Below are 27931 nucleotides of genomic sequence, written 5' to 3'. Positions count from 1 at the left end.
ATGTTTTGATACATACACAATTTACATGCAAAAGAGTTCTATTGCTATTATTTTATTATTCTATTTACATGTATTTATTTTTAATTAAGTGAATAACCTGTTATAATAGCATATTGTGTGATTGTGTGTGTGTCTGTGTATTTTTTTTTTATTTTTTACCGTTGGTCCTAACCTCCTAAGAGACACTCCCAGAAGGTTAAAAATGCCAGATTTCAAACATTAGCATGTGTGCAGGGCCATCTTAACATATGGGCATAATGGGCACTGGCCCAGGGACCCCAGGAACATAGGGACACACGATGTTTTTTTTATTTCTATGTATGTTTCTGTTTTGCTATCAAAACAGGGGCCCCAGCGCACTGCTTTCCCTGTGGGTAATGATGCTGTTAAAACAGATCTGCATGTGGGGTGTCATTTTAGACTATTTCAAGGTCAGTGATTAGGAATACGATGTTATTATTGATTCTTTTACTGAGGATCTAGCTCTCTATAGACTGCATTCAGGGGATGAAAAATTACGTTTCTATTATAATCGAGAAAACTTGAAATGTTTAAATTGAGGCATACACTTTAACATTTTAAATATATGATGTAACCCTTTATTGTATATGATTGTTCAATTATGCTTTTGTCGATTATTTTATGTTCAGATATTGATTACTATGGTCTCCGTCATTTGGGACTTTTGACGTCTTGAAGGAAATGTGTGTGTTTTTTTTTTGAACGCTGTACGGAGAGTTAGTTGAAAGAGGTTAGAAACAGCATTTTTGACGTCATTCTGAGTGTGTCTCTACTTCACCCTAAAGAATACTACACATTTCTTATTTATTATTTACCTCATGAAGTAAATTAGTACATTTCTTATGAACACCCCGAATTAAGCTAATTCAGACTATTTTGTGTCTTTTATATATGCTGCTGTAACTCTGCAATTACCTTTGAGATCAATAAAGTATCTATCTATCTGGTCGCACCCACATCGCGTTTTCAATTGACGGGAACGAAGCAAAGTTTGACCCTGCTGGCTTTCTGTTTTAGTGACGTCATTACGCCTGTGACAGCGTCATCAGCCTCTGGAGAAGCTAACAGACAGTGCCAGCATGGCGTTCACTTTATATTCTTTGATTCAGGCAGCAATTTTATGTGTTAATGCAGTAGCAGTACTTCATGAAGAGAGATTTCTCAGCAAAAGTAAGAACCCACCTTAACTTTGAAGTTTTCTTTGTTTCAAGTAGGCTCACGTGGAACCTGTCTTGTCTGGAAACTTACTTCAAAGTAAATTGATTGCTTTATTTTGATTTCATTCTTGGTTTCTTGTCTTAATTCCGGGAAAGGTTACAATCAGTTTAGCTACTATTTAACGCAAAGAGGTGACAGGTAAAAAATGTAGTTCGTGGGATGAAATGCCAAAAGGCGACGCCCTGGTTTCATTGTTCCGGTGTAGATTTGCTTTGATTACAGCTGACGCTCATTCAGTAGGTAACTCCGTAGAAGCGATGTGTTAGATTTAAAATATTACTCGTATATCTGATTAAAAGGCGCGATCTCTTCCGGCATAATGTTTACTAACGTTGTATCAGTCTTATCTTGCTTAGTGCTGAAATTTGCAGTACAGTAGTGGACGTGTTTGAAAAGAGCTTGAGCAATTTGCTTCTCATTATTTATTCGTACAATTCGACAAGACCGATACAAATAACAGGGCTTTACAAGGCTTACAGTGACTTGTGCCCTTATGCTTTCCATTTTTTTGCGACCGAAACTCTTAGATGTTTAAGATCTCAGGTGAAGTTAGTCTGCCTACAGACACAACAGACGCGTTAACTGGCGAAAGTCCCATATAGCCAGAAAGCATAATGAACCTTTTTATTATTCGATCTTTGAAATTCCTTTAATCCAAGTCTTCCGAGCATGATGTCAAAGACGGGCAATGTGGTGTGGTGACTGTGGCTCTGGACTTTGAACGAAAAGGTGGCCAGTGCATAGTTCAAACTACAATTGATGGTGTGACCCTGAGCCAGTTCATTAACTGACTTTGCGCCATTGCTATTTAAACAGATTACTGTTGTCTTGAATACCAAATTGTCAGCCATATATTCAATAGTAATAATTCGAGACTGAACGGGGTGCCAGTCTGATATACAAGTGATGCATCACGCAGGTCCATTTTTCTATTTATAGTCTTACTACAGGCAGGTGTCCTCTCACACAACACAATTTAGAGAGACATTTTAGCCAAATTGGCACAGGACCCCAGATCTGTGCCACTTCAAGGTTAACTCCTTTAGAACTGTCATGCTTTCAAAGATAGACGCTGTTGTAAACTTTAAGTGGACTTTAGTTGTCGTAATGCTGGTGGTGTGTATGGCTGGGCAATATGGACTTAAATTAATACTGCAATTGCTGTAACCTAAAGTGCAATATTTAATATTTCTCAATATGTTATCAAAACACCTAAAAGAATAAAGATCAATACCATATAGATGTGTATATAAACCTTTTCTGTACAAGATGCAAAAGTTTGTCCCGATAATAGTATGAGATATTAGCAAAAGAAATAGGTTTTGTTTTTCATATTTGAACAATGTCACGAATAGCTGTGCCTACAAGAAACAGTCACCTCAAATAAACATTTTTGTGTTATGTCACCTCTATTTATATTTAAGTTTCCATTGTATGTATTGTGCTCAGCAGTTTGAATGCCTTGATGGCATCTGTGCCTGCCAGTCAGTAGACATTGCGTGTTGTCTTTTGCTGTTTGACTTTTTATAGAAGGAAAGAGAAAGCTCCTACTTCATTACTGTGCCAATCACAGATCATAATATGTGTACAAACATACTGTATATTATACATACAGTATATTGTTTTATGATTTACATCAGGGTGAGCAACATTAAGCCTTTTTAGGGTCACATTGGCTGCAGGTTTTTGTTCCAACCCAGTTGCTTAAGGAGATTTTAGTTATTGCCGATGAAGCACTTACTGCTCAAGTGACATTTTTTGGCCTCATTTTAGTTGTCTTGCTTGTTATGGTTTCATACCCTTAATTGCTTATTTTAGTCTTAAACAGCTGCATTGACAGTTTTTAGTTGCTTCTTTTCAGCAATAAGATTTAAATGATGCAGGAATAAGCAGTTTTCCATTTGACTTGTCTCCATTTACACTTGTGTGTATTCATCGTCCACTGGCTAGCGTAATAAGATACTTAGAAGGAAACTGAAGAGAGAAAAAAATGAAGGACCAAACATTACTCATCTATTTTAGGCTTCACATCCTTTGGATGGTATCCTTAAATCTACAGTATATGAATGAAATGACAAGACAGACATACAACACTAATAAACCATGAAATTAAATAAGATCTGTTACTGGCAAGAATTATATTCTAATTTAGCAACTGGGTTGGGGAAAAAAAATCCTGCAGCGACTGTGTCCCTTCAGGACTGACGTTGCTCTGCTCACTCCTGATTTACATAATTTGTAGTGTTTTCAAATTGTATATTTGCACATATCTGCATTTTCTTGTCAGAAAACAGTCTGTATGATGCATGCAGTTGTTTATTTTGTTTTCACCAGCACAGTAAGTCCTGAATTTGCATTTTACAACTCATATTTTTGTATCCAGTATATGTTAACAGTGTCTCAAATCCTTATTTCTCTACATTATTATTCAACATTTTACAACTGCAAGGTTCCCTATTTATTTCATATCTGTCACATTCGGTGATCCTGAATGAGCCTTTGTTCCAAAGGTATGCATTTGAGGTGTCAACAGTTGTGCTCTTTATATCTGCATATGTGAAGTGATGCTGAATGGTTTTCAGCAAAGAAAGGTGCTATAAAGAGCATTAATTCATTGTTTGTATGCAGTATTTAACTGAAAGAGGTGTCACATAGGCACTCCTTTTGGTGAACTTCTATGTAATGGAGATTCTGACTTGCAATTTTCCTTTCAGAGCTTGTTCACGACACATCCACACAATGTTAAAATGGTTCTGCTTGGCTAGAAATGGATGTATTGTCAACTTAAATGGAAAACATGGCAAATACCCACAACTACAGATTAACTAGCTGAAATACCCAGCGTTGCCTGGGAGGTAAACAAAGTTTAAAAAAAAAAATAATAATAATAATAAAATAAAGAAAAATATTTAAAAAAAAAAAACTTTAAAAATAAATTAACAAACAATGAAGACTCACTAATGTGCTTGTCTTGTGGTCGTGTATGTATGTATGTTACCATCCAGTTGATACTCAGAACTGGCCAGCTCTATTTAATTTCAAAGCAACAGGGGCACGGTGGCGCTTAAACATAAAGTTCGCCCTCTGGTGGTTGTTCCGAGTGTCAACTGGATGATAACATACATACAAGACCGCAAGATCACCCCCCACTCTACCCAGAAAGGGGTCGATTAGGGTTGATTTTATCGTACAGTATTTTTAGTCGACCAATAAGAAACGTGTACCAAGTTTCATGAAAATCGCTCCAGCCGTTTGGAAATGACGCTGGAACATACATACATATATATATATTTTATATACTGTGTGTGTATGTGTGTATATATATATATATATATATATATATATATATATATATGTCACAGATGACCGGGGTCACTGCCTGGCCAGGACGCCTGGATAGTCCCCGAGTTGGACAATACTTCTCCTTGGCCACGAGAGGGCAGCCGCCCGGGGCTATTTGGGGGCCACAGGGACGGAGCTGGAATACTTATTTTGAGAGAACGTAGCCACCGCCAGGGGGCGCCCGGACAATTAGAGAAGCCTGAAGGGCAGCACTTCCGCTACACCAGGAAGTGCTGCCGGAAGTAATTCCGAGGACACCCGGAGTGCTTCCAGGTGCTTTCCTGACACTTCCGCCACACCAGGAAGTGACGTCAAGGGGAGCACCTGGGGCTCATCCGGGTCATGATAAAAGAGGACGCCTCCTTCCAGTAGAGGAGCCAGAGTTGGGAGGACAGAGACAAAGCTTGTGAGGAGGAGAGAGGAGGTCAAAAGAGAGAAAGAAGAAGACGACAGTGGAGAGAGTTGGTGATTGAAGGCATTGTGGTGCGAAAAATATAAATTAAAAAGTTTGTTTTGGACATTCTGGTGTTGGTTTGTCCTTGTCTGGGGTACGCTTTCCACTATATATATATATATATATATATATATATATATATATATATATATATATATATATATATATATATATATATAATGAAGCGAAGGTCTGTGATACAGTTTGCATATTTTCAGCTGTAGATCCACAAAGGGAGAAAATGAATCACGTATCATAAAGTCGTTTTTATTCCTGATCTGTATGCATACAAAATCAACAGGACATACATTTAACTGGGACAATATACAAGTAAGATTTAAGGCCAGTACTAAACGTGCCAGAGAGCTGGCTGAATCTTGGCTATCAAACAAAAACCCCATTAACAGACATTTGGACATAAACCCAGCATATGCAAACTTAAGAAGAGCATGTTCATAATAAATAAAACTTTATGACCTATACCCCTATATACAGTATATATATATATATATATATATATATATATATATATATATATATATATATATATAATTCAGGGAAAAAGGTCTTGTGGACAAATGAGACAAAGATAAACCTCATCAAAGTGGTGGCAAGTACAAAGTGTAGAGATGAAAAGGAACTGCCCAAGGTTCAAAACAGACCACCTCGTCTATTAAACATGGTGCTGGGGGTGTTCTGGTTTGGTCATATATGGCTGCCACAAGTCCTGGCACACTTCTCTTCTTGATGATGGCAGTGGCACAATGAATGAGGTGTAGAGAAACATCTGATCTGCTCAAGTTCCAATGCATGCCTCCAAACTCATTGGATAGCACATCATCTTACAACAAGATAATGATCCATACATACTTCTAAGTCAAAACAGGAGCTTTTTCAAAGCTAGAAAATGGAAAATTATTGAATGGCCAAACCATTCACCCGATTTAAATCTAATTGAGATATCTTCCATATGCTGAACAGAAAACATAAGCCCCCTGAAACAAGCAGGAGCTGAAGATGTCTGCATTAGAGTCTTGGCCAAGCATCACCAGAGAAGATCCTCAGCACCTGGTGGTGTCTACAATCACTGACTTTAAGCAGTCCTTGCATGTGAGGGATATGTGATAAAGGACTAAATATGATGGCTTTACTAGACCTGCCATTGCTTTGTACCAAACATTATGGTGCCCTGAAATGGTGGAGACCATATAGAAAAAGTGTTATCGTTTCTAAATGCTGTGACTGAAATGTGTGTAAATCACCTTAAATGAAAGTCTGCAATGTCCACTTTAATCACATCTGAATTGTTTGATTTGTATTTGTAAAATGTGAAGCAGAGGGATAATTTATGGAAAACTGTGTCTTTGTACCAAACATTATGGAGGGCACTGTATAAACATGTAGCGACACTCCTGTGGTGTTCACTTTGCACCGTGCAATGGCCTTTGTTACTATAAAGTACATTACAGTTAGAGCAATCTACTTAGGGCTGGTATTGAGCATTTTTAGTGCTTGAAGGGTTCAGTTTGGAATTTTTCAAAGCTTCAGATGACAGAATAAATAAGCGTTGACCTTTTTTTAACTGTTTGTTTCAGTTGGTTGGGGAGCAGATCATGGAATTGGAGGATTTGGTGATGAACCAGGAATTAAATCACAACTTTTGAATCTCATTCGCTCTGTTCGAACAGTCATGAGAGGTAAAGTAGACCCTTATACTGTCAATTATTCCTTAACAAAACAAGCACTTCAAGAATACTGCAATCTTATTTTAAGTATATAGAAATATTTGCAACTGAAATTGGAAAAAAGCAAGTAACTAAGTATTAGCACATTGGTATAAATTTCTTTGCAAGCAAGCACCACACATAACCCTTAACCAGAATTATATTTATATTTTTCAGTGTTTCATATAATACTGTATTACACAAATATTGAATATTTTCAGCTTAAAGTGTAACACCATTTAAAACAAAATCAGATGTATGAATATAGAAAATGCAAAGCTTTGTGTGTTTTAATTTGTCAATAGTTACTTGTCTCTTCTATCCAATTATATTCATATATTATACGTCTTTAGCATACATACTCTTCTGTATGCCTGTGGCAGTGATATTAAATTATTATAAATTACATTTTTGTAAAATAGGTGCATTTACATGAAAAGCATTAATATTTTGAAATGACCTCACAGTTTCCTGCTTTCTAAATTACTCATCCATTTTAGGCTTCACATCATTTGGATTCAATCTACAGTATAATAATGTCGGGACACCATAATGTCAATAGTATCTTCCTTTCTGTAAAAGGATGGTCTGCACCTTTTACGTGATTTTTTTTTTTCCCCATCCTATTTTATATGCATTTTTATTGTCTCACATTTTAGTCTTCCGTATTCTTCTCGTCCATCATGATATTTATTTATCTTCATCAATTGTATGTGTTAATGTAAGTTTGAATAGATGCTTTCTTTAGTGCATATCATAATGTCGTGTGCAACTGAAACTGTTTGTGTTGCCAAACTTTGTCCTTCAGATATTTCTTGCACTCTGTAATGCACTCATGATAAATGACAATTAATTCCATCATTAAGTAATGATGGAATTCATAATTCTCAATTAATTGATTTCATCAATGAAAGATATGAAATTAACATTCTATACTTAAATGTGTAAAGTAATTTTTGAGTGCAACACTTTTGTTCTTTATTTTTATACTACCCCTCCGGTGCCTTGACCTTCAGCTAATTTAATCACATTAATACAAACATTGGTGTTATGAATAGGTAATTCCTATAGTTTGTTCCTGTGAAAGAGTTTACTCGATCAAAAATAAAATCCACGACTTTCTTGATATTAAAAACCACAACTTTCTTGATATTTTAGTTTAGAGTTTAAAAATGGAATAAGAATCTGAAAATCTAACATCATCAGATTAAAGTTTGATAAATTCTGAAAAGAATGATACCAACCATATACAGGTATATGTAGGTTTTAAAATAAGACCGATTTAAAGTGTGGCATAAAAACGTTGCAATTTTAGGCTTAGGATTTCATATGTATAGAGTAGATGTTTTCCATCAGCTGTTTGTATTGTTCAGAAACGTAAGTGCACCAGCACACCTGTGTCAGATGCATAAGGCAGTTAGATGATCTTTGGTGAGCACTGCTAAGTAGCATATTAACTTGACCAGAACAGAGGTTGGGTGGTACAGTCTTTTATTTAGCATTACAGGTATCTGATGATACAGTAATAAATAAATATATATATATAGTAACAGATTAGGGTTTTCTCGCACCCTTGTACCCTCAGACACCACGTCAGACACAAGGTAAAAGTCAAATAATGATATTTATTATATCAATAATGTGCACAAAGCACCACCACTCCACTATTCTTCAATAAACCAATAATAAACAATACTCAATCACAATCCTCCACTCCCAGACGCTTAGCCACCCTGCCTCCCAACTCAGCTCATTGCCTGGGAGTTCCCATAGTCTTTTTATATTCCTTGACCCGGAAGTGTTTGTCCCTCAGTCCATGTGACTTTCTATCACTTCCGGGTCAGGTAAAACTTTTCTTTTTCTTCATCCCGGAAGCACGTCATGTCTTCTGTCCATGTGAGTGGGATGTACTTCCGGAGTGTAGGGAAAATAGTCCCTGGGCCTCCCTGCAGCGACTCCTGGCGGCCCCCATGGTATCCAGTAGGGCACCTCTACGCTGCAAGGAGGGCTCCATCTGGCGGCCTGGAGGTATTGGCCGGGATACATAGCCGGCCATATCTTACTATATATATATATATATATATATATATATATATATATATATATATATATATATATATATATATATATATATATGTAACAGAATAAGATGCTTCTCGCACCCTTGTACCCTCAGACTATACGTCAGCCACCAGGTAAAAGTCCAAAGATGATATTTATTATAATAATAAGTGCACAAAGCACGCCCTCTCCACAATTCACAATAACAATAAACCACAATAATAAACAATCCTCCACTCCCAGACGCTTAGCCACCCTGCCTCCCAACTCAGCTCATCGTCTGGGAGCTCCCACAGTCCTTTTATGTTCCCTGACCCGGAGGTGTTCCTTCCCAACAGTCCACAAGTCCTTATTTCTTCCGGGTCAGGGTAAATAATGTTTCTCACCCCGAAGCCGTCGCTCTTCCTATGACGAACTTCCGGGTCATAGGGCATGAAGAATTCTTGGTCCTCCCTGCAGCTCCCTCGTGGCCCCCATGGCATCCAGCAGGGCGGTGCACAAAACTACATGGTCCATAATGCCCTGCTGGTCTTCTGGGGACCTCCATGCTGCAAGGAGGGCTCCACCTGGCGGCTTGGGGTATTGGCGGGGTACATGGCCGGCCATATCTTACAGTACTCCCCAGCGACAATTATAAAGATTCGGAGCGCCTGCCCCGAGAGGGAAGTCTTCCTCCAAGAGGACGCGCATCCGGGCTCTGACTGCGTTGTCCCTGTCCTCGAGCAAACCTTGGGGAACGTGTACCTCCTGTCTCCCGGGGACATTGGCGCCACTCGTGACCCGGTCGCTGGCAATTGTAGCACCGACGAAGTCCTCCTGGTTGGCTCTTTTCCTGAGACCTGAAACATCTCGGGAACTCGGTCAGCTCCACCCTTTCCCCCGCCAAGGAGGGTTTTCTGGCCGCCTCGCTGCTCTCCGCCCTTTTCCCACCTTGTCAGGAGACCCCTCTTTATTCTAAGGATCTCCAGTTTACTCTGGGGCTTGTCCACAGTTTGGGTCTCTATTAGTGAAAGAGAGCCCTTTTACTGTCTGCACGCCTTTGATTTATAAACAACATGGGTCGGGTCTTTAGGATCGAATCGCTCCAAGAGACAGCACCAACCAGCTGCTCTGGCTCGATCGGTCCTTCCGCCGCCCGTAAACGCTTTCGCCTCTCTTGTAGGGCACACATCCATTTGGCACCCGCTATGGATTAAAAGCGGCCCGGATCACACTGCGCCCCTATTACATTATATACGGTACCGACATTACCTGTCTGTACCGCCAAATCACATAACACGGGAGGCTCTCGGTCTAATCGCCGCAGGTACTCACGCATTCTTCTTAAAGGCGCCGCCGCCGCCCCAGATCTCCAACGATCTTCTTAATCGCCTCTAAAGTCTGCAAAATACTCCGCGACGGGCTCGATTAATTTTTCGAGTTCCCGCACGCCAAAATAATTAGTTAATTCGGCGGGTTTGGCTTACTTCCTGGTTTGCCATACCGTCCGCCGGAGCCAATGAACTCGCCCGCTGTCGGCACGTGTTCTGACGGGTTCCGCACGGGTTTCTGGGAATTGGAGTTCTCTACAGACGAGGACCGGGCCGCCATCTTTGGTTGACTGCGACCTGCCTTTATTAATTTGTCGGCAGATCGACCAGCCATTTCCCGGCCCTCCTTACCTTCTTTTGGGTTGAGCAGTGCTTCGCTCACCACCCCTTTCTCCTTCGGAAAAATCAAGTCCGTCTTTTCTTGGGCGAAGTCATAAACAGCTGGACACGGAACGCCACCTTTCTGGAATCCTTCGTGGTACTTCCCGTGTCCCTCGCCGGCACCCGTAATGCGGAAGTCCTTTTCGTTGTCCGTCTGCCCGCACAAAAGCGCCACACTATCTTCGGGAGATTCTCCTGCATCCCGCAGAACTTCCGGATGATCTTTTCCGAGGTATGTGCATGGTACAAAATGAGAAATTTTAAATAGATTATCTACATTTGCAGCACATACCTCGTTGTAGGTTTCTTCGTCCGGAGTCCTCTCCCGATCCGTGGTCGCCTGTCGCCATCCCGAGTGTCGGCCATGACGAACATGGAACTTCCGCTGGTGCTGTTGCCCTGTTTTGTCTTCTTTTTTCCCATTACAGACTTGAAAAAAGGTGAGGTTTCTGGCGATTTTCCTGTGTGTGTTGTGACGCTGTCTTCCGGGTATTCTGTCCACAGTAAAATTTTTCCAGGTCCTCTGCCAAACTGACGGCCAGAGAATCCTGCCGAGCTACGCCAACTGTAACAGAATAAGATGCTTCTCGCACCCTTGTACCCTCAGACTATACGTCAGACACCAGGTAAAAGTCCAAAGATGATATTTATTATAATAATAAGTGCACAAAGCACGCTCCTCTCCACAATTCACAATAACAATAAACCACAATAATAAACAATCCTCCACTCCCAGACGCTTAGCCACCCTGCCTCCCAACTCAGCTCATCGCCTGGGAGCTCCCACAGTCCTTTTATGTTCCCTGACCCGAGGTGTTCCTTCCCAACAGTCCACAAGTCCTTATTCCTTCCGGGTCAGGGTAAATAATGTTTCTCACCCGGAAGCCGTCGCTCTTCCTATGACGAACTTCCGGGTCATAGGGCATGAAGAATTCTTCGGTCCTCCCTGCAGCTCCCTCTCGTGGCCCCCATGGCATCCAGCAGGGCGGTGCACAAAACTACATGGTCCATAATGCCCTGCTGGTCTTCTGGGGACCTCCATGCTGCAAGGAGGGCTCCACCTGGCGGCTTGGGGTATTGGCGGGTACATGGCCGGCCATATATATATATATATATATATATATATATATATATACTTTTTAAAAACCACACTTATATTAAGTTAAAAAGTAAAAAACCAGTCACTTATGCATCACTCGCCAAATAAAAGGTGGGTGCATTTGCTAAAATTTTAAGAAGTATTATTTGAATGTTGATTGAAAAGCTGCCACGCCTTTATTTTACGAGTGATGTCTAAGAGACTTGTTTTTTACTTTTTAGTACACTTTAACTTAATATAAGCGTGGTTTTTAAATAGTGTGTGTATATATATATATATATATATATATATATATATATATATATATTTATTTCAACTTTTTAATCTTGAGTTTGTTTTAGTATTATTTTGTAATCAATATTTTAACACTTCCTTTAATATTTCTATCCGTTACTAGCACCATCTATTGGTGAAATCTTGAATTATTCTTTATATAAAAATTTCATTTCTTAACAGTATTTAATTGTTAAATTGGTGAAAGTGATTATTGATTCATGTATTGTCATTGGATTTGAGTAAGTGTGCAGAATTTCAAGTCATTTGGACAATAGGAAGTGGGTTAAATATAGATTACAAGATTTGTACCAGACAACAAATAGGTGAAGTTAAAATAAGTGTGGTAACGATATACCAACATGTCTGTATCTTTGAAGATTGAAAATCAGTAGAACAAGTTACAAGTGAAATTATTTCATAATTTATATAGTGCTTTTCTCACTACTCAAAGCACTTTCACGTAGAGGGTATGGAGCCACTTCAACCACCACTAATGTACAGCATCTATCTGGATGATGCAACGGCAGCCATTTTGCACCCGTTTGCTAACCTTACATTAGCTGTTAGGTGTTTAAGGGGTGATGATAGTTAGCCAATTAGAGACAGTTGATTATTAGGGGGCCAGAATGACTAGGCCATGTAGGGTAATTTAGCCAGGAGAGCGGGATACACACTACTTTTTATGGGGGATGCCCAGGGATCTTCTATGAGCATAGAGAGTCAGGACCTCGGTTTTACATCTCATCTGATGGACGGCACCATTTTTACAGCACAGTGTCCCTGTCACTGCACTGGGCCTTTGGTTCCACATTCAGTTCACATGGTAAGTGCAACCTGCTGGTCTCACCAACTCCTTTTCCAGCAGCAACCCAGGCTTTTCCTGGTTGGTCTCCCATCCAAGTACTGGCCGGGCCCAAACGTGCTTACTGTAGCTTCAGGTGGATGACCTGTTGTGAAGTGCACGTGGTGTGGCTGCTGGCTAAGTGTAGAACAATGAAGATTGCATGGTGTACATATATTTTCTGATTTCTTCTTTTTTTATGTATATTTTCTAATTTATTCTTTGACTCATTTGTTTTGAGAGAACCTTTAATTGGAAGACTAGTCTGGAGATATTTGGAAACAAAACACTAAAAAACGTAATCATCAACCTAATCATAATATTTAAAGGTTGTGTTTATTTGAATATATTGTATAAAGTGTTCAGTGTAATTGTTCAGCAAGCATCTGTATAAGATGACACAGACTTCTTTCATCAGGAAATATGGAGTTTTGACTAGCAAATACCTTGTTATTTAATGAAATGCTAAGCCGATCAGTTGAATATTTGCATCAAATAAACGTCAATGAATTACTGCATGATGCATGTTAATGCTCATCCATTAAGTGCAGATGGCCACTGCACTGATAGCTGGGGTCATTCTGAAGCTTCCTAGTCACACTGTTTTTATATGATTCAGAAAGTTTTCCAGAAGTTGCGCTTGCTGTATTTCAATTCCAAATTCATTGCCTTTATTTTGTGACTTTGGCCATATTTACAGTAATGATCATTATTGTTTGGTGTCTTGCATATCTATGCCATATTGCACCATAAATGTACAATATGGATGTCTGATTTTATTTATTTTTTTTATCAGCTTTGCTGTATGGAATGAATTATTATACCAATATAAATTATCATTTTGCAAATTGGTGCACTTCACTGTTTTGGGCAGTCAATTTTACAGTATATTGAATTCTTAGCAGTTAATCTGGCCCTGCCAAAACATGTAACTGAAGTTACTGTAACTTGTTAATTTCTTATTGACTTACTATAATTCCATACTAGCTGGCTGCTGCTTAGCAATCAGCAGTAGTTTATTCTTATCCTGAAATTTGCAGATGACTCTGTTGTTGTGTTTTATGAGATAAGGAGGTAAGCCATGGAGTGGTTGTCGATGTGTTTGTTCAATGGTGTAATCGAGCACTACAGATATCTGCGAACAATCATTGGTAACAGAACAAACTCGTAGGAAGAGGCAGACACAGATTTCTTTCTTAGGAAGCTCAACTATTTTAAAGTGGGCAAAACCATGGTATTTTTTTTTTTTATATAAAAGTCATTTTTTGAATCTGTTACATTTTCTTTTGATATGTTTTTTACAACCTCGGTATTAAAAGTATAAACTATTTTAACAACATTACAAAATAAAAATGGCAGCAAAATTATTGTTTCATAGCAGACCTTTGTCACTGAGCTGCATTACAAACAGGTTAGAAAGAAGGACCACTCAGTTCTGTCAGACAGACGGCATAATTTTTTTTTTTTTTTAATAAATTTCAGTTACTGGCATCAGACTGCAGATTTACGTTTCCAAAGGTAAAGAGTGAGCTTTTTCATTCCTAGAGCTGTAAGCATTTTGAATTCTGTTACTTGTAGGGATGTCGCTAAATTTTAAAATGTTGCTTTTTGTACTATTACGAGTAATTCTTCTTCTTTGTACTAATTTTGAGCGTGCATGTGAGTATATATAACACTTGTTGTCAGTTGCTGTGTCTGTTTATTTTATTGGATTTGTGTAACAATGCCTTTATGTTTTGGTACTTTCCTGATGCAAACAAATCTTCCTAACTTAACCCAGCACTGTGTTCCATTTACCTCAGAAGTTGGATGTCGGAGCTGGGAAATGATGTCCCATCTCAGTTGAGGGAAAACCTTTATTGTTCTTGCTCTGTCGAAATAAATTGCAGTTGATGATAATGCATTGTACTGTATTTCTCATACTTAAATACTGTAGCCGCATGTCCACAGATAGAAGTTGGACAGTACAGTGTGGACGACTGATTTATTGAGACACAAATGGACAGAAGTGCTAACCAACAGTATAACGCTATAGCTCTCACTAAAGCTCTTGGTGTTCATTGCCATTTTGGATTGACGTCATGATCTGAAGTCAGAGAAACTTAGACTTAACAGTCTGGCCACGAGTTTCCAAGTTGGAAATCTGATGTAAGGGGGCGTTCCAGTTGAAAATTCCTATTAAGAACTTGGTAGTTTAATTGGAACGTGGCATTACTCCACTGAGTTTTGTCAACCTGCTTTTATTCAGTGTGGGGTCACAGTGTGTGCCCTTTCTGACACTCCATCGCTTGCTCAGAAATGTTCTCTTGTACTTGTACCTCAAGCTCATGTGGCCGGACTAGTCAGCCTTAATGAGCAAATACTATCATTAGTGATGTCTTACTGTAAAAAACACAATCAACATGAATATTAGGCAAGTTAGAGGGAATTTGAACAAAGCCCTGATGATATTAGACAGAGTTTTCCTTGTGCTGCCATCTTAGCTTGTGCTCCAGTGAGAACTGGTTGGCCGTCACTAGCACACTGTCTACACTACTAGCACTTCAAATAAAAGTACAGTAAATGACAGTTTACACTTACTAGTGTAGGAGCATGACCAGAATCCCAGGGAATCGACTAGTTGATGCCTATTACACCCACTGCATGCCCAACCTACCTGGAAAGGGGTCTCTCTCTCTGAACTGCCTTTCCTGAGGTTTCTTCCATTTTTTTCCCCTACAAGGGTTTTTTTTGGGAGTTTTTTCTTCTCTTCTTAGAGAGTCAAGGCTGGGGGGGCTGTTAAGAGGCAGGGCCTGTTAAAGCCCATTGCGGCAGTTATTGTATGATTTTGGGCTATATGAAAAATAAATTGTATTAGTCATGAATGACCTTTTTTTAAATAACCTGCAGCCATTCATTTGAGTACCACATTTTAAACTGAATGGCACCAGTTCCCCAGACTGCCCCATTGTCTTAAATTTATAAACTAGGGATCAGCCCAACACTGTTTTTTTATTAGATTTGTTGACACTGTCTGCTAGCTTTGACTGTATAGACAGTCCGTGAGGAGACAGGGGACCCGGTGCATTATACCTACAACATACATACTGATCAATCAACATAGGAGTCTGTGAAAAGAGAATTGTAGGGCAGCAGACATATAGACAACACTGCTGAAAACAGTCATTGCTTGAAGACAAGCAGAAAGGCATAATGGCATGGTGGTGTTTGAGCAACATTTGAAGGCTATGGGAGGGGGTGTCCTTCTCTAACATTTTGCAGTGGTATTAGTGCATAGCCAGCACCTTTCAGATCTGCTTGTCAGATCCCAGTGCATAACAAAAGATATTCAATGGTGCCAAGTTGTGCTGTTATGGCATATCAACGTAATTGTCATAGTTATTTAAATACGTCTGTTGGTATGGCATACAATGATGCGTCACGTTTTTACCATCTTTCAAGAGATCAACATGACAGCATGTAGTTCATCTGTGGGTCCTTTGTATAAAAGACCGCTGGCTTTTAGAGTATGGGAGTACTTTAAGCAAAAGCCAAATAATACTGTGTTCTGTACACTCTGTACATGTGAAATGGCATATTACAGTAGCACAACAGATATACAGGAGCATCTAAGACGGAATCATTCTGGAGTTTTCTATGAAGAAGTTCTAATTACTTTTATTTCTGATTGGTAAATCGCTGTATTATACAGTCATTTATCTTCTTGAGTTCTGGACTTCATAATGGACCCGTCATCCCAGCAACAATGCAGTAGTACTACGAGGTGTGGCAGAAAAGTAATGAGACTGATTTTTTATTTACCAAAGTTTTTATTTTTTTCAAACATCAATGTTATCCCCTTCAAAGTAGTTCCCTTGGACAGCTACACACCGATGGAGACGTTGTTCCCACTGTTTGTAGCAGCGCTGGAAGTCTTCAACCGGTATGGTCTTCAGCATGTCCGTTACACTCTTTTGGATGTTTTCTAAAGTCCCGAAATGACGTCCTTTGAGGACATTTTTCAGTTTAGGAAAAAGGAAAAAGTCACACGGACGGAGGTCAGGTTAATAAGGGGGCTGGGGAACCACAGGAATGTGTTTTTTCGATTGTCCTTCTGCTCAATTGTGTGAGGTTTTTCGGCACCATTTTGGCACAGACCTTTCGCATGTGCAAATGTTCAGTCAAAATTTGATGAACGGTGAATCTGTTCAAATTTAATTGTTCACTCAACATTCCTAATGTTAAACGACGGTCTGATCTCACAAAAGTGTTCACACGTTCAATGTTTTCATTGGTTTTCGAAGTTGAAGGCCTCCCTGAAAACCTTGAGCTCGGGATAAAGAATGTTCCCCATAGGCCTGTTTTAACTTTTCAAACGTCACACTTGCCGATTCTCCAAGCTTAACACAAAATTTAATGGCACAATGTTGCTCCAAGTTCCGCTGTTCCATTTTGCGTGACACACAACCAAAAACACAACTTCGCTAATAGCAGTCACAAAAATCACGTAGTTAACGGAAGGAGTTGAAACTCGCACTGAGCTATGGGAGGGTACTGATACACGTGCTCTATCAAGGACAACAGCGCAGCGTTGCCAGATCGCTTGCAGTGTTGCCAGTCTCATTACTTTTCTGCCACACCTCGTAAGTAGTAATGTAGTAGTAAGACTTCTTTTCCCCCCCCACATGAAGCTTATAATTAGTTTAAAAAAAAAAAAAAAAGATGTGAAGGGTTTATGATCTGTCACTTTATCTCACTTTAAATTAGTTAGCTAGCTACTATCAATATAGGTCATACACATATATATTCTATATGACTCCAGTGACAGAGACTTGCACAGAAACTGTAAAATACATCACTAATATACTATGATTTATATGTTTCTTTTTAAGGACATTGCAAAGCAGTGTGGTTTGTGTATTAATCTTATTCAGATTGCCCAGGTTTTTGGTATACAATTTGAAGTGTTACTTGAATTGCCAAGTTGTGTTCAAGTGTTACTTAAACTGATCTTTGCACGAATGTTAGACCACTAAACAGATGATATGTTTGTGTGTTACTGAAATCTGATTCAAACAAACTCCAATGTTACTTGATGTCGTGTTTTTTTTTGTACTTCTGTTGTACCGCTTTGCAGGTCTGGTCTGTAATATCTGATTCAAACTGCACTACTTTTGCCATAAAATGTTTATTCATGATCTGAAATTATTTCGATTGGGAAAGGTTTCGAGTTTGCATTCCTTTTTTCCCCTTTATGAAACAATACAGTGTTGATATTCTAATGACAAAAGCTGTTCATGTTTGATTTTTGGTATTTGTTAGACTTTAAATTGAGTAATTCAAAATTATTATTTCGACCAGCAAGTTATTAATTAGATTAGTCGACTAATCGAAAAAATAATCGCTAGACTAATCGACAAACAGAACAGTCGATAGGTGCAGCCCTAGGACCAAGTTTTCTCTTTTCAGTTCAAAATTAGCTATGCACAATATAAATTGAATTACTGATTATTCAAACCGAATTTCAGAATAGACCTGGGCATAGATGTAATACATTGCTGATTTTAATTAAATAAATACTTTGACTAAACAATTGTCCTTTGTGTAGCAAGAAAGAAAACTCTCCTCACTCTCATTACAGGTTGACTGGTTAATACATTTGAGAATTTGTGCCTGTTGTTAATATGATTTCTATATAAATTTACTTTCACTTGGATTATTCATTTGAAATTTATTCTAGACTTGGTTTTCAGTTATAAATAAAGTTCATTACATTTGAGAATTTGTTTCTGTTGTTAATTTGTTAAGTTTATATACAGGGTGGTCCAGATCTAATTATGCAATTATGAAAAGGAGAACACATTGCACCTCCGCTGTTAGACTGACAACTGTCTCCCCGCCATTTTGTAATGCAGGGCAGGTGCTGCTATCTATCAGTAACAAAATTTTTTTTTTTATGAATTCTCTATGTAATAAACTTAAGTTATAGCAATGAAAATGGCATAATTAGATCTGGACCACCCTATACATTAACTTCCACTCAAATTATTCACTTGAACTTTATTCTCGACTTCCTTTTCTTTACAGTGCCTTTAATAGCAGTGAACTCGGTGACCATTGTATTGCTGTTGCTGTTTGGTTGAAGAAAGAAGAGAAGATGCTAAGATTTTTGTAACATGGACTATTACAACATTTTTGAAAATTCCTGCTCTCTATATGGTGATAAGTAAAGGTAGACCCAAAATATTTTTCTGAAATCCCAAACACACTTTTGTTTTAATATGTTTAAGGAATCATTGTTACCAAACACATAGTCAGCTGTATATTTTATTTTTTACTGCTAAGAAAATAAAATTTGGTTTATCATACATCCTTAACTGGAATTGGGGAAAGTGCTGCTGTGGTGAGCTAAAAGAAATAAATGCTATCAAATGTTATCAGATAAGGCACTAAGTAAGCATTTTGTGTTTTGCCAGTGTGTTCATTTAAGCAAGAGGTGGCTTAGATACTTATTTTAAATTAAACACATGTTTTAAATATCTTTTCAAGCAAGTGATCAGGAATATTAACATGCAAACGGTTTCAGATAGACCTGAGAATTGCTAAAGACATATTGTTCAATATTCACATGATACTTGGGTTACAATGCAATGTTGTTATATTTTGCAGTATTTAAGGTTGTTAATTAAGGTTTGTCTTTATAATATAATTCGGTTGAGTATTTCCTTTTTTTATTCAACTAAATCAGAACTTAAAATTTATATTCCTATGGGTAAATATGTGTCTGTCCATTTACACTTCTAAAGGTCACTTTTGGTGGTTGACTGACCACTTGGTTTTCGTTTTTTTTTAAGTAAAGCTCCTTTTTTCCCCCTGAGGTGAATGGGAAATGTGAAATTAAACACCGAGCTTTTTGTATCAACAGTAACAATAATATTAGTGCTTTCCGTCTCTTTTTTTATTAAAGAAAAAATTGTTCTCTGGCTGTTTCTCTTCCCTCAACAGAAAATAAAAAAAATCGGTGCACCATCTTAGTGACGTTAAGATGTACTGTAATGAATTTTGTTATGGAAGTACAAAGAAGAATAAAAATAAACCTTAAAGTGCAATGAAATTCTGATATATGTTAATGTATCAATAAAATATTGACCAAAAGTAATGCAGTATTATACTGTTTGTAACTTTCTTCCCCTAGCGCTACCATTAGACTTCTCCTGCATACAGCATCCTGCAGAAAAATAACGACTTAAACAGTACGTTTCTGTCACCGTGGTTCACTTTCAAGTTAGTCTCCAAAAAGAAATGTCTTCTTATCGCTTTTTTTGCTTGCATCCCTTTTTTAACTGTCTCTTATGTGAGGGTAAATTAAAAAGTAAAGGAAATTTGAAAATGATTCAGTATTCGCAATAGGTAGAAGTTGACGCGGTACAACGCAGATCACAGTGGCTTATGGGTAGCTTGAATACGCACAGTGCAGCATTCTGCTCTTCGTGTAGTTGAAGCCAAGATCAAATGAACATGGATGCTTTGCTCTGGGATTGCACCATTGTTGATCACCTCGCAGTGAGATTTCTTTGAGCAGAGGGAGTGAAACCAGATGAAATTCACTAAAGGATGTTGGCTCAGTAGAGAAGTGAAAACAGCAATGACTTGGCAAAAAAATTATATGATTAGGTAGAAAGGTTTAAAATGGGAAGAACAAGTGTACCGGACAAAGCCCAATCTGGTTGACCATCTTCGTCGTGAACACAAGCCCACATCAATATGGTAAAAAAGACAGACAGATTACATTGTCCGCAGTTGCTGCCCATCTGGATGTTAGCAATGGATCTGTACATACCATAGTGCATGATGACTTGGGGTACCGTAAAGTCTGTTCAATATGGGCACCCAAACAGCTCAGTGATCTGCATGAGCCAACATTATTCCGTGAATTTCTGTAGTATTCACTTCCCCTGTCGAAAGAAATCTCACTACGGTGTGTGTGGTTCAACGATGGCAAAATCATGCAGCAGAACGTCCATGTTTGTTTGACCTTAGCTTCAAGTAGACTAACAGCAGAGTGCTATGCTATGCATATTCAAACTACCCATAAGCCATAGCTATCCATCCATCCATTTTCTAACCCGCTGAATCCGAATACAGGGTCATAGCTAACGTGTTGTATTTCGTCAGTTTCTCTCTGCTGCAGTTACAGCCTAATCTTCAAATTCTGGCTGGGTTATAGAGGATCGAATTCTTTTCTCTCAGTGATATGCAAATCAATTTATAACTTTTAATGTGTTTTTTTTTCTGGATTTTTGGTTGATATTCTGTTTCTCTTTATTAAAATGAAACTACCATAAAAATTAGAGACAACTTCATCAGGGGATCAAACACTTATTTCCCCCATTGTATGTAAAAACATCTGCTGAAGGGGGCAATGCCAGCTTCTGAGGCCCCTGTAGCCCATTATATCTATTGATATTTTTGTTGAATAAATGATTGAAAAGGCAGATTTTCCTTGTGTTTTTATTTAGGTCAATCTCTGTTACCTGTTCGCACAGTCTAAGTGAAGATCTGCTATTTACTTGTTCAAAAATGTTGAAAAAGTCAACCGTTTCCATGGGGCAGACTTACTTTTTCCACATGAGTGTATGTGTGCTCAACCACAGCTTGCCTTAACGTGGAGTGTTGGGGGAAAAGTATAAATCTATATATTATCTCACACATTGTAAGGATTGTTTAAAATTTGGTGCAAACTTTCAGAAAGGGTTGGTTGTGATGTACCAGAATCATCGCTATTGCAAAGCAGCATTTTTCCCATAATGTTACCAATGCTTTCATTTCAACTGACAGCACTTGGCTTATCCATGTACTGTAAATGGATTGGTTATGTGATGTACAAGGTTTGCTGTGGGCATTGTTCTGTCTCTGTTAGATTGGTATCTTTTTACGAGTTTCTTGTTGTCTCCAATTTCCAAAACATTCTGCCTTTCCCAGAATGTATTTGTCAAACTCTGCCTGAACAACAACATCTGGGTGGTCTGGGCAAGTTAGGTCAGCACACAAGCTCTCCTAAATCCTGGTGAAGAAAGAGGAGTCATTTCCTAATTTTACTAGTGTAGAGCCAAATTTGCATCACAACTCTATCTAGAGCTGGATGCCAAGCCAAACGGAGCAATTCAGGGAGACGAGCCATGGTAAGAGAGGTGATGGAGATAGATCCTATGTGGACGGCCGGGACGCCGCCATGGTGGAAAGACTTGGGTAGAGAATGTGCGCCAGGTATTACCGTCTCCGGAGTGGTTAATGGCAGTCCACCTGGGTGGCGAGCAGCACCACGATTGTCCACAGGGCTTCACGGGAATTGGAATTCTGGAACTCTGCCATTTTTGGACGCCACCACGGGGTGCTGTGGTAACAGGGGAGCCATACTCACTGGGGCTCCAGTCTTACCCAGAAGTGTTCCCGAGCCAAGTCTTTGGGACACTGGTAGTACTTACGGGGGATGACTTAAAAGGAGTCCCCTGCCTTCATTCTGGGACTCGGAAGGTGGAGGATAAAGCTTGCTAGAAGTGGAGTGGAGGCAGAGAGAGTAAAAGAAAGAGAGAAGTAAAGGCATTGCCAGTGTGCTTCTATTAGTAGTGCTCCATATGCTCAAAGCATACTATTATTCAACTTAAAATGATATATCTAGCGCATATATCTTGTTTAAAATTGTCCAAAATGTTTCCAGGGCAAGATCCAACCTGCTAACGTTGCAATCGAGCTCTAGCCTCACTGGGCCGCATGTTTTGGGTGTGCACCAAATTAACATCATTTTGGACCAAAATCTTTAAATGCTTTTCAGACAGCCTGAGTGTTTCAATCCCTCCTATTCCACTAACCGCTGTGTTTGGTGGACTTATCTTACTCAACTGGAAGAATCCCAGCCCACCTCAGTTCAGTCAGTGGGTAACTGAGGTTATATATTATTTGAAATTGGAAAAAATCTAATTCTCACTTAGACGATCTGTACAAAACTTTTCTAAAACCTGGCAGGATCAGATCAATAACATTTTAGAATAAGCATTTAAATTGAGGAAGTGGATTCTCTCCCCTTTTTTATTCTACTGTATTTATTTTTCCTACTATTAAATTTTTACTCTGTTGGCCTAGCTTTTTTTCTCATGGGTGGGGGCTGATTTGATTCAAGCCTAGTTTTGTTTTGAATTGCTCGTATGGAATGTTATTTGATTTTAATAAATTCAGTAAAATGTTGAAAAAAGTAGTGCTTGTGTACTGTGCATTGCTGGTGGGAAACAAAAGAAAAGCGTTTCCCACTGAAATAAAGCCTTCTGTGTTACAGGACTTGTGCCTGTGTCTGTTGTGTTGGGTGTTTGTGGAGCTGGAGCTTCCAATGGTGGCCACAATCCCAATAGCTACTTGAGCTGAGCTCTAAAAAATCTGTGTGAAGTATGGAGGAAACTTCCAGAGAGACAACCATCACTCCAATGCTCCACTAATCAGGATCCTATGGTGGAATGGCTAGATGACTCATGAAAACCTGCTTGAATTTGGTGAATAAGTGACTGAAGGACTCTTCGGCTCTGAGAAGCAAGATTGAACTGTCAGGCCTTGAATCTAAATGTCACATCTGGAGGAGACCAGAAACCACTCATCTCTGCCAGTCCATTCCAACGGAGATGAAAATTGTTCGCACATTTGTGATGTGGGGTTGGGGATTGGAAGACTAGACCGGTTTGAATGAAACCTGAATTGAGCAAAGTATAGAGACATCCTTAATGAAAACCTGCTGCAGAGTGCTCCGGACCTCAGTCTGGGGCCAAAGGTTCACCCACCTACAGGACAGAAAACATTACGCACAAAGCAAAAACAAAACAGGAGTAGGCTTTGAGACAACTCTGTGAATGTTCTTGATTGGCCCAGCCAGAACCCATTTGGATCATCACAGGAGAGACCCGATAATTGCCATTCACCGGTGGTCTCCATCCAACCTGACGGAGCTTGAAAGGATCTGCAGAGAAGAATGGCAGAAAATTCCTCCAAATCCAGGTGTGTGAAGCTTGTCGTGTCAAACCCAAGGAGACCCCAGGTTGGAATGGCTGCCAAAGGGGCTTTTAACAAAGTGTTGGGTAAAGGGGTCTGAATACTTGTGTCAGTGGGATATTTCAGTTTTTTTATATTTAATAAATTTGCAACAGTTCCTAAAAGCTTGTTTTCACTTTTGCCATTATGGGGTATTGAGTGTTGCTTGATAAAGAGGGAGACATAATGCAGAATTCTGCCGTTGTGTTTACTCAGTGTATTTTTTTATTAACTCTCACTTTATCCTTGATATGTAAAATACGCAAATTTTGCAAATCACCACCATATGCTTGTCAGGGATATGAAGCTAAGCTCACATTAATCTAAGATTAGTTTGCACTAATCTAAGTCCAACATAACGTGGATTTATCTCTTCACAGGTCACGTTATTCCTTTTTGACCCACAATTCACTGGGGAGTTGCCCCTCACTATTTAAATGTTATAATATGCTGTTTTGGAGATAAAAGCTGCTTCTGGAAGTTACTATTATAGACGTAGTGGCCCAAGCAACGTTTGAATGACCTAGGTTTGGATTCGTCTTGGTGACAGTGAAGGGTCACGACATGTCTATGAGTGGGAGATTTCAGGTTTTGGTTTTTAATAGGTTTGCAAACCTTTCTGAAAACATGCATGTGTGATGGAGTGTAGATTGATGGGCAAAAATGGCAAACGAGGGCATTTAAAATTAAATCTACAACACAATCATGTCTGCAGAAAGTGAAGGGGTCTGAATACTTTCTGAATTGACTGAATAATGAAGCGTTTTGAGCCTGACCTGAAAGGGTTATCCTGTGTGGCTGATTATTTTTAAGTAGTCAAACATTTGTTACTGTATATAAAATATGTCAGTTAGAAGTTTATCACAACACAATATAATATCTCCTTATATAATACGCTACCGTGGCTGTCCGTTTGTCTGTCCAGGATTTTAAATCACCTGTAGCTTTTAAACCATTTGACCTTTTGACATGAAATTTGGTACACATATGCTATGTGACATATACTATCCACTTTCGGGGTGATAATTTTTATTTATATTTTTATTTTATTGTAGTATTAACTCTCGGCAGTGGACAGCAGGGCGGCCATGCGGTGCATGTGTATGGGTGCCGTTCTCATCCCTACCACCTTCACCGTCTCTTCCCCTACCTCTTCCTATCTTAAATCATTCTTGAGGTAGATTGAAGACTTAAGTGCCAGCTTAAGTGACAAATTAAAGAAAACGTACAGTGGTACCTTGGTATACGTCCGCTGTGGAATAAGTCCAACTTGGTATATCTCCTGTTTGGACGTGAAATAGTTTGCTTGGTATACGACCTTTGTTTGGAATACGACTCGCGTGCTAAAACATTGTGCACTACCCTTGTTTAGACAGCCACGACTGCCCACGAGCATCAGTACGCCAGTTGCTAGCATTCAGTGAACATCCCGTGCGCTACCCTTGTTTACCTCTCTCGAGACAAAGCCACGACTGCCCACAAGCGTCAGTACGTGCTATAACTCTGTAAATTTTCACGTGATTTTGTGTTTTTTTTTTGCGCAAATTTGAATTGATTGTTGAAAAGTATGAAGGTGGCATGCGTATCCGGGACTTCGCTGCTGTATACCGTATGCCGAGAACGACTGTATCTACGATTGTGAAAAACAAAAGACGTTATTAAAAGTAAAGTGAGGTTAAATTTTCATTTATTTCATCTAATTGCTTTTGTATTTATGTATTTTAGTATTAAGCAGTGTTTAAATTATTTTATACAACCCCATCAATGTATAATATGCCAATAACAATAGGATTTTTTTTCATGGGAACAGATTAATCATTTTCCCTTTATTTCTTGTGGGAAAAATTTGTTTGGTATAAGTCAAAGGATCTGGAACGGATTAAGGACGTATACCGAGGTACCACTGTACTAAGTAATTGCAACACAAACACTGACTTAATCAGTTTTAACGCGAAAAGATGCCAGTGGAAGAAGAGAAGAAGTGGGCTGCTAGGGTGGAGAAAAGAAGAGCTGCTCACAAAACAACAAGCGTATCAGCCTCTGAGCGACCGAATGCTAAACGTACAGAGAAAGAGGATGATAACTGTAAGTCAAGTGTATTCACTGCGCATTATCGTGCAGTCTGCTGTTACTGGTGTTTGAAATAATCAGTAAAATTAAATATAACAATTGAAAAATATAATTTAAACTTGGGGGTTTGCCCCCTGCTCGCTTCGCTCGCCAACCCCCCCGGCATGTGATACGTGCCAGCCACTTCGTGTCTCTGCCGCTTGCATTGTGAGGAAGGGGGCTGAACGCACTCCAAGGAGATGTGGTCGCTCCTCTGAAATCCCCTCTTAAACAATGATACAATTGAAAACAAATACAGTTTTTGTTTTATCTCCTCTTTGCTCGATCAGCTGCTGGCTTGCTGCTGCATCTTGCGCGGAGCTTTGAATATTTAAAAGCCTGTACAGCAACTGTACTACTCTTTGTCTTTTATTTCTGGTCCTAGCCGTGTTAAATCTCTTGGCACAAAGTCTCATCTCGCTGGACGTGTGTTCTTGATATTTTTTAGTTTAAAACTTAAAAAAATGGAATAAGAATCTGAAAATCTAACAACATCACATTAAAGTCTGACAAATTATGAAAAGAATCATAACAAACATATATATGTAAGTTTTAAATTAAGCCAGATTTAAAGCGTGACAAAAACGTGACATAAAAATGTGACAAAATCGTTGCACGTTTAGGCTTAGGATTTTATATATAGAGAGTAGATATGTAATTCATTGAATTTTCAAAGGCAATGTAGCACCAATAAAGAAAAATATACATCATAATAATTACATGAACATATTTGCTCCAGCAGACCCCCGTGACCCTGTGTTCGGATTCAACGGGTTGGAAGATGGATGGATAATCACGTCCCAATGACAATGATCAATTGAAAGTCAAAATATTCTACATAAGATCAATGCGATCTCGAAGACCACAATAAAGAAGGTTGTAAGGTTGGCTACAGTCCCATGGACTTTAAATGTTTTAATAATGTTTGCATTTGTTGTCACAGGAACGTCAAGCTGCTTAAAGATGGTCTTCTAGCCGTTGTCTTTAACATGCTTGTCTATCATGTTCTTTCTGAACACACATAAAAGATTTTGTTTAACTGACATCATACTACAAAACAACGTATTCTTCTTCCACCTCTTCATCTTTTCCCACTTCTGTGTGGGGTTGATGTGCTTGATCAGCCTTCTCCAAAAAAGCTCAGTCCTGCACATTGTCTCGTGTCAGACCCTTTTCCTTCAGATCTTCTTTTACTTTGTCCATCCACCTTCACGTCGACTCTTTTGTCCACGTATTCCTTGTCTCGCCTCATCACGTCTACGCTGCACTTTCTTAGATGTCTCTCTCACTTTTAATGCACCCCTCATTTCTTATTCAGTCCTTTTTATAACTCCACACATTTAACTCAATGTTCTCATTTCTGCCACATCTAACTTCTTCTCCTGCTGTCCCTAGACTGTCCGTGTCTCAGCTCCATACGTCACTGCTCAAGGTCTTGAAATTCTGACCTTACACCTTCGCCTTACTTCTTCCATCACACAACACTCCTGATATCTTCTTGTTGTTCCATCCACACTGCACTCAATGGGTTATCCTTGCATCCAATTCTTCACTGATCCTCAATATTTAAACTTCTCCACTCTTTTCACTCCAGGCCTTTAATGACCTCTTCCACACGGCCATCAGCAGTGTGTCTGTTTGCGGAGAGAGTGTCGACCTTGTCGAGAGGTTTACTTACCTTGGCAGTGACATTCATGTCTCTGGTGACTCTTCCTATGAAGTCAGTAGACGAATTGAGAGAGCATGGGGGGTGTGTGGTGCTCCCGATATCTATGCAAAAGGATGAAGGTCCAAGTTTTTAGAGTCCAGGTGCTCCCTGTTTGCAAGACATGGACCCTATCCAGTGAGCTGAGACAAAGACTGGACTCCTTTAGTCTCTCCGGAAAATCCTTGGGTACCGTTGGCTTGACTTTGTGTTGCTCATGGAGTCCCGAATGAGGCACATTACCTGCATTGTGAGGGAGCGTCAGTTATGGCACTATGGCCATGTGATGTGATGTCCTGAGGGTGATCCGGCTCGTAATATCGTCATTGCTGGGGACCCGA

General features: G+C 39.2%; 1 protein-coding gene across 1 annotated transcript; it reads left to right on the top strand.

The window, feature by feature from the left end:
* The first annotated feature begins 1036 nt into the window (after nucleotides 1–1036).
* On the top strand, nucleotides 1037–21201 carry ier3ip1 (immediate early response 3 interacting protein 1). Its single transcript, XM_039759667.1, has 3 exons — nucleotides 1037–1191; nucleotides 6631–6732; nucleotides 18794–21201. The coding sequence occupies exons 1-3, from the start codon at nucleotides 1101–1103 to the stop codon at nucleotides 18847–18849; spliced, it is 249 nt and encodes an 82-aa protein (XP_039615601.1). The 5' UTR covers nucleotides 1037–1100; the 3' UTR covers nucleotides 18850–21201.
* Nucleotides 21202–27931: the final 6730 nt, after the last annotated feature.

Source organism: Polypterus senegalus, chromosome 7, assembly GCF_016835505.1.
Source record: "Polypterus senegalus isolate Bchr_013 chromosome 7, ASM1683550v1, whole genome shotgun sequence".
Classification (NCBI taxonomy): Eukaryota; Metazoa; Chordata; class Cladistia; order Polypteriformes; family Polypteridae; genus Polypterus; species Polypterus senegalus.
This window is presented reverse-complemented; position numbering and strand designations above follow the sequence as displayed.

Excerpts from the sequence above, each read along its gene's own strand:
- ier3ip1 (XM_039759667.1), top strand. The coding sequence starts at position 1,101 with ATGGCGTTCACTTTATATTCTTTGATTCAGGCAGCAATTTTATGTGTT. Across the intron at positions 1,192-6,630 it reads AGAGAGATTTCTCAGCAAAA|TTGGTTGGGGAGCAGATCAT; the intron begins GTAAGAACCCAC and ends TGTTTGTTTCAG. Across the intron at positions 6,733-18,793 it reads TGTTCGAACAGTCATGAGAG|TGCCTTTAATAGCAGTGAAC; the intron begins GTAAAGTAGACC and ends TTTTCTTTACAG.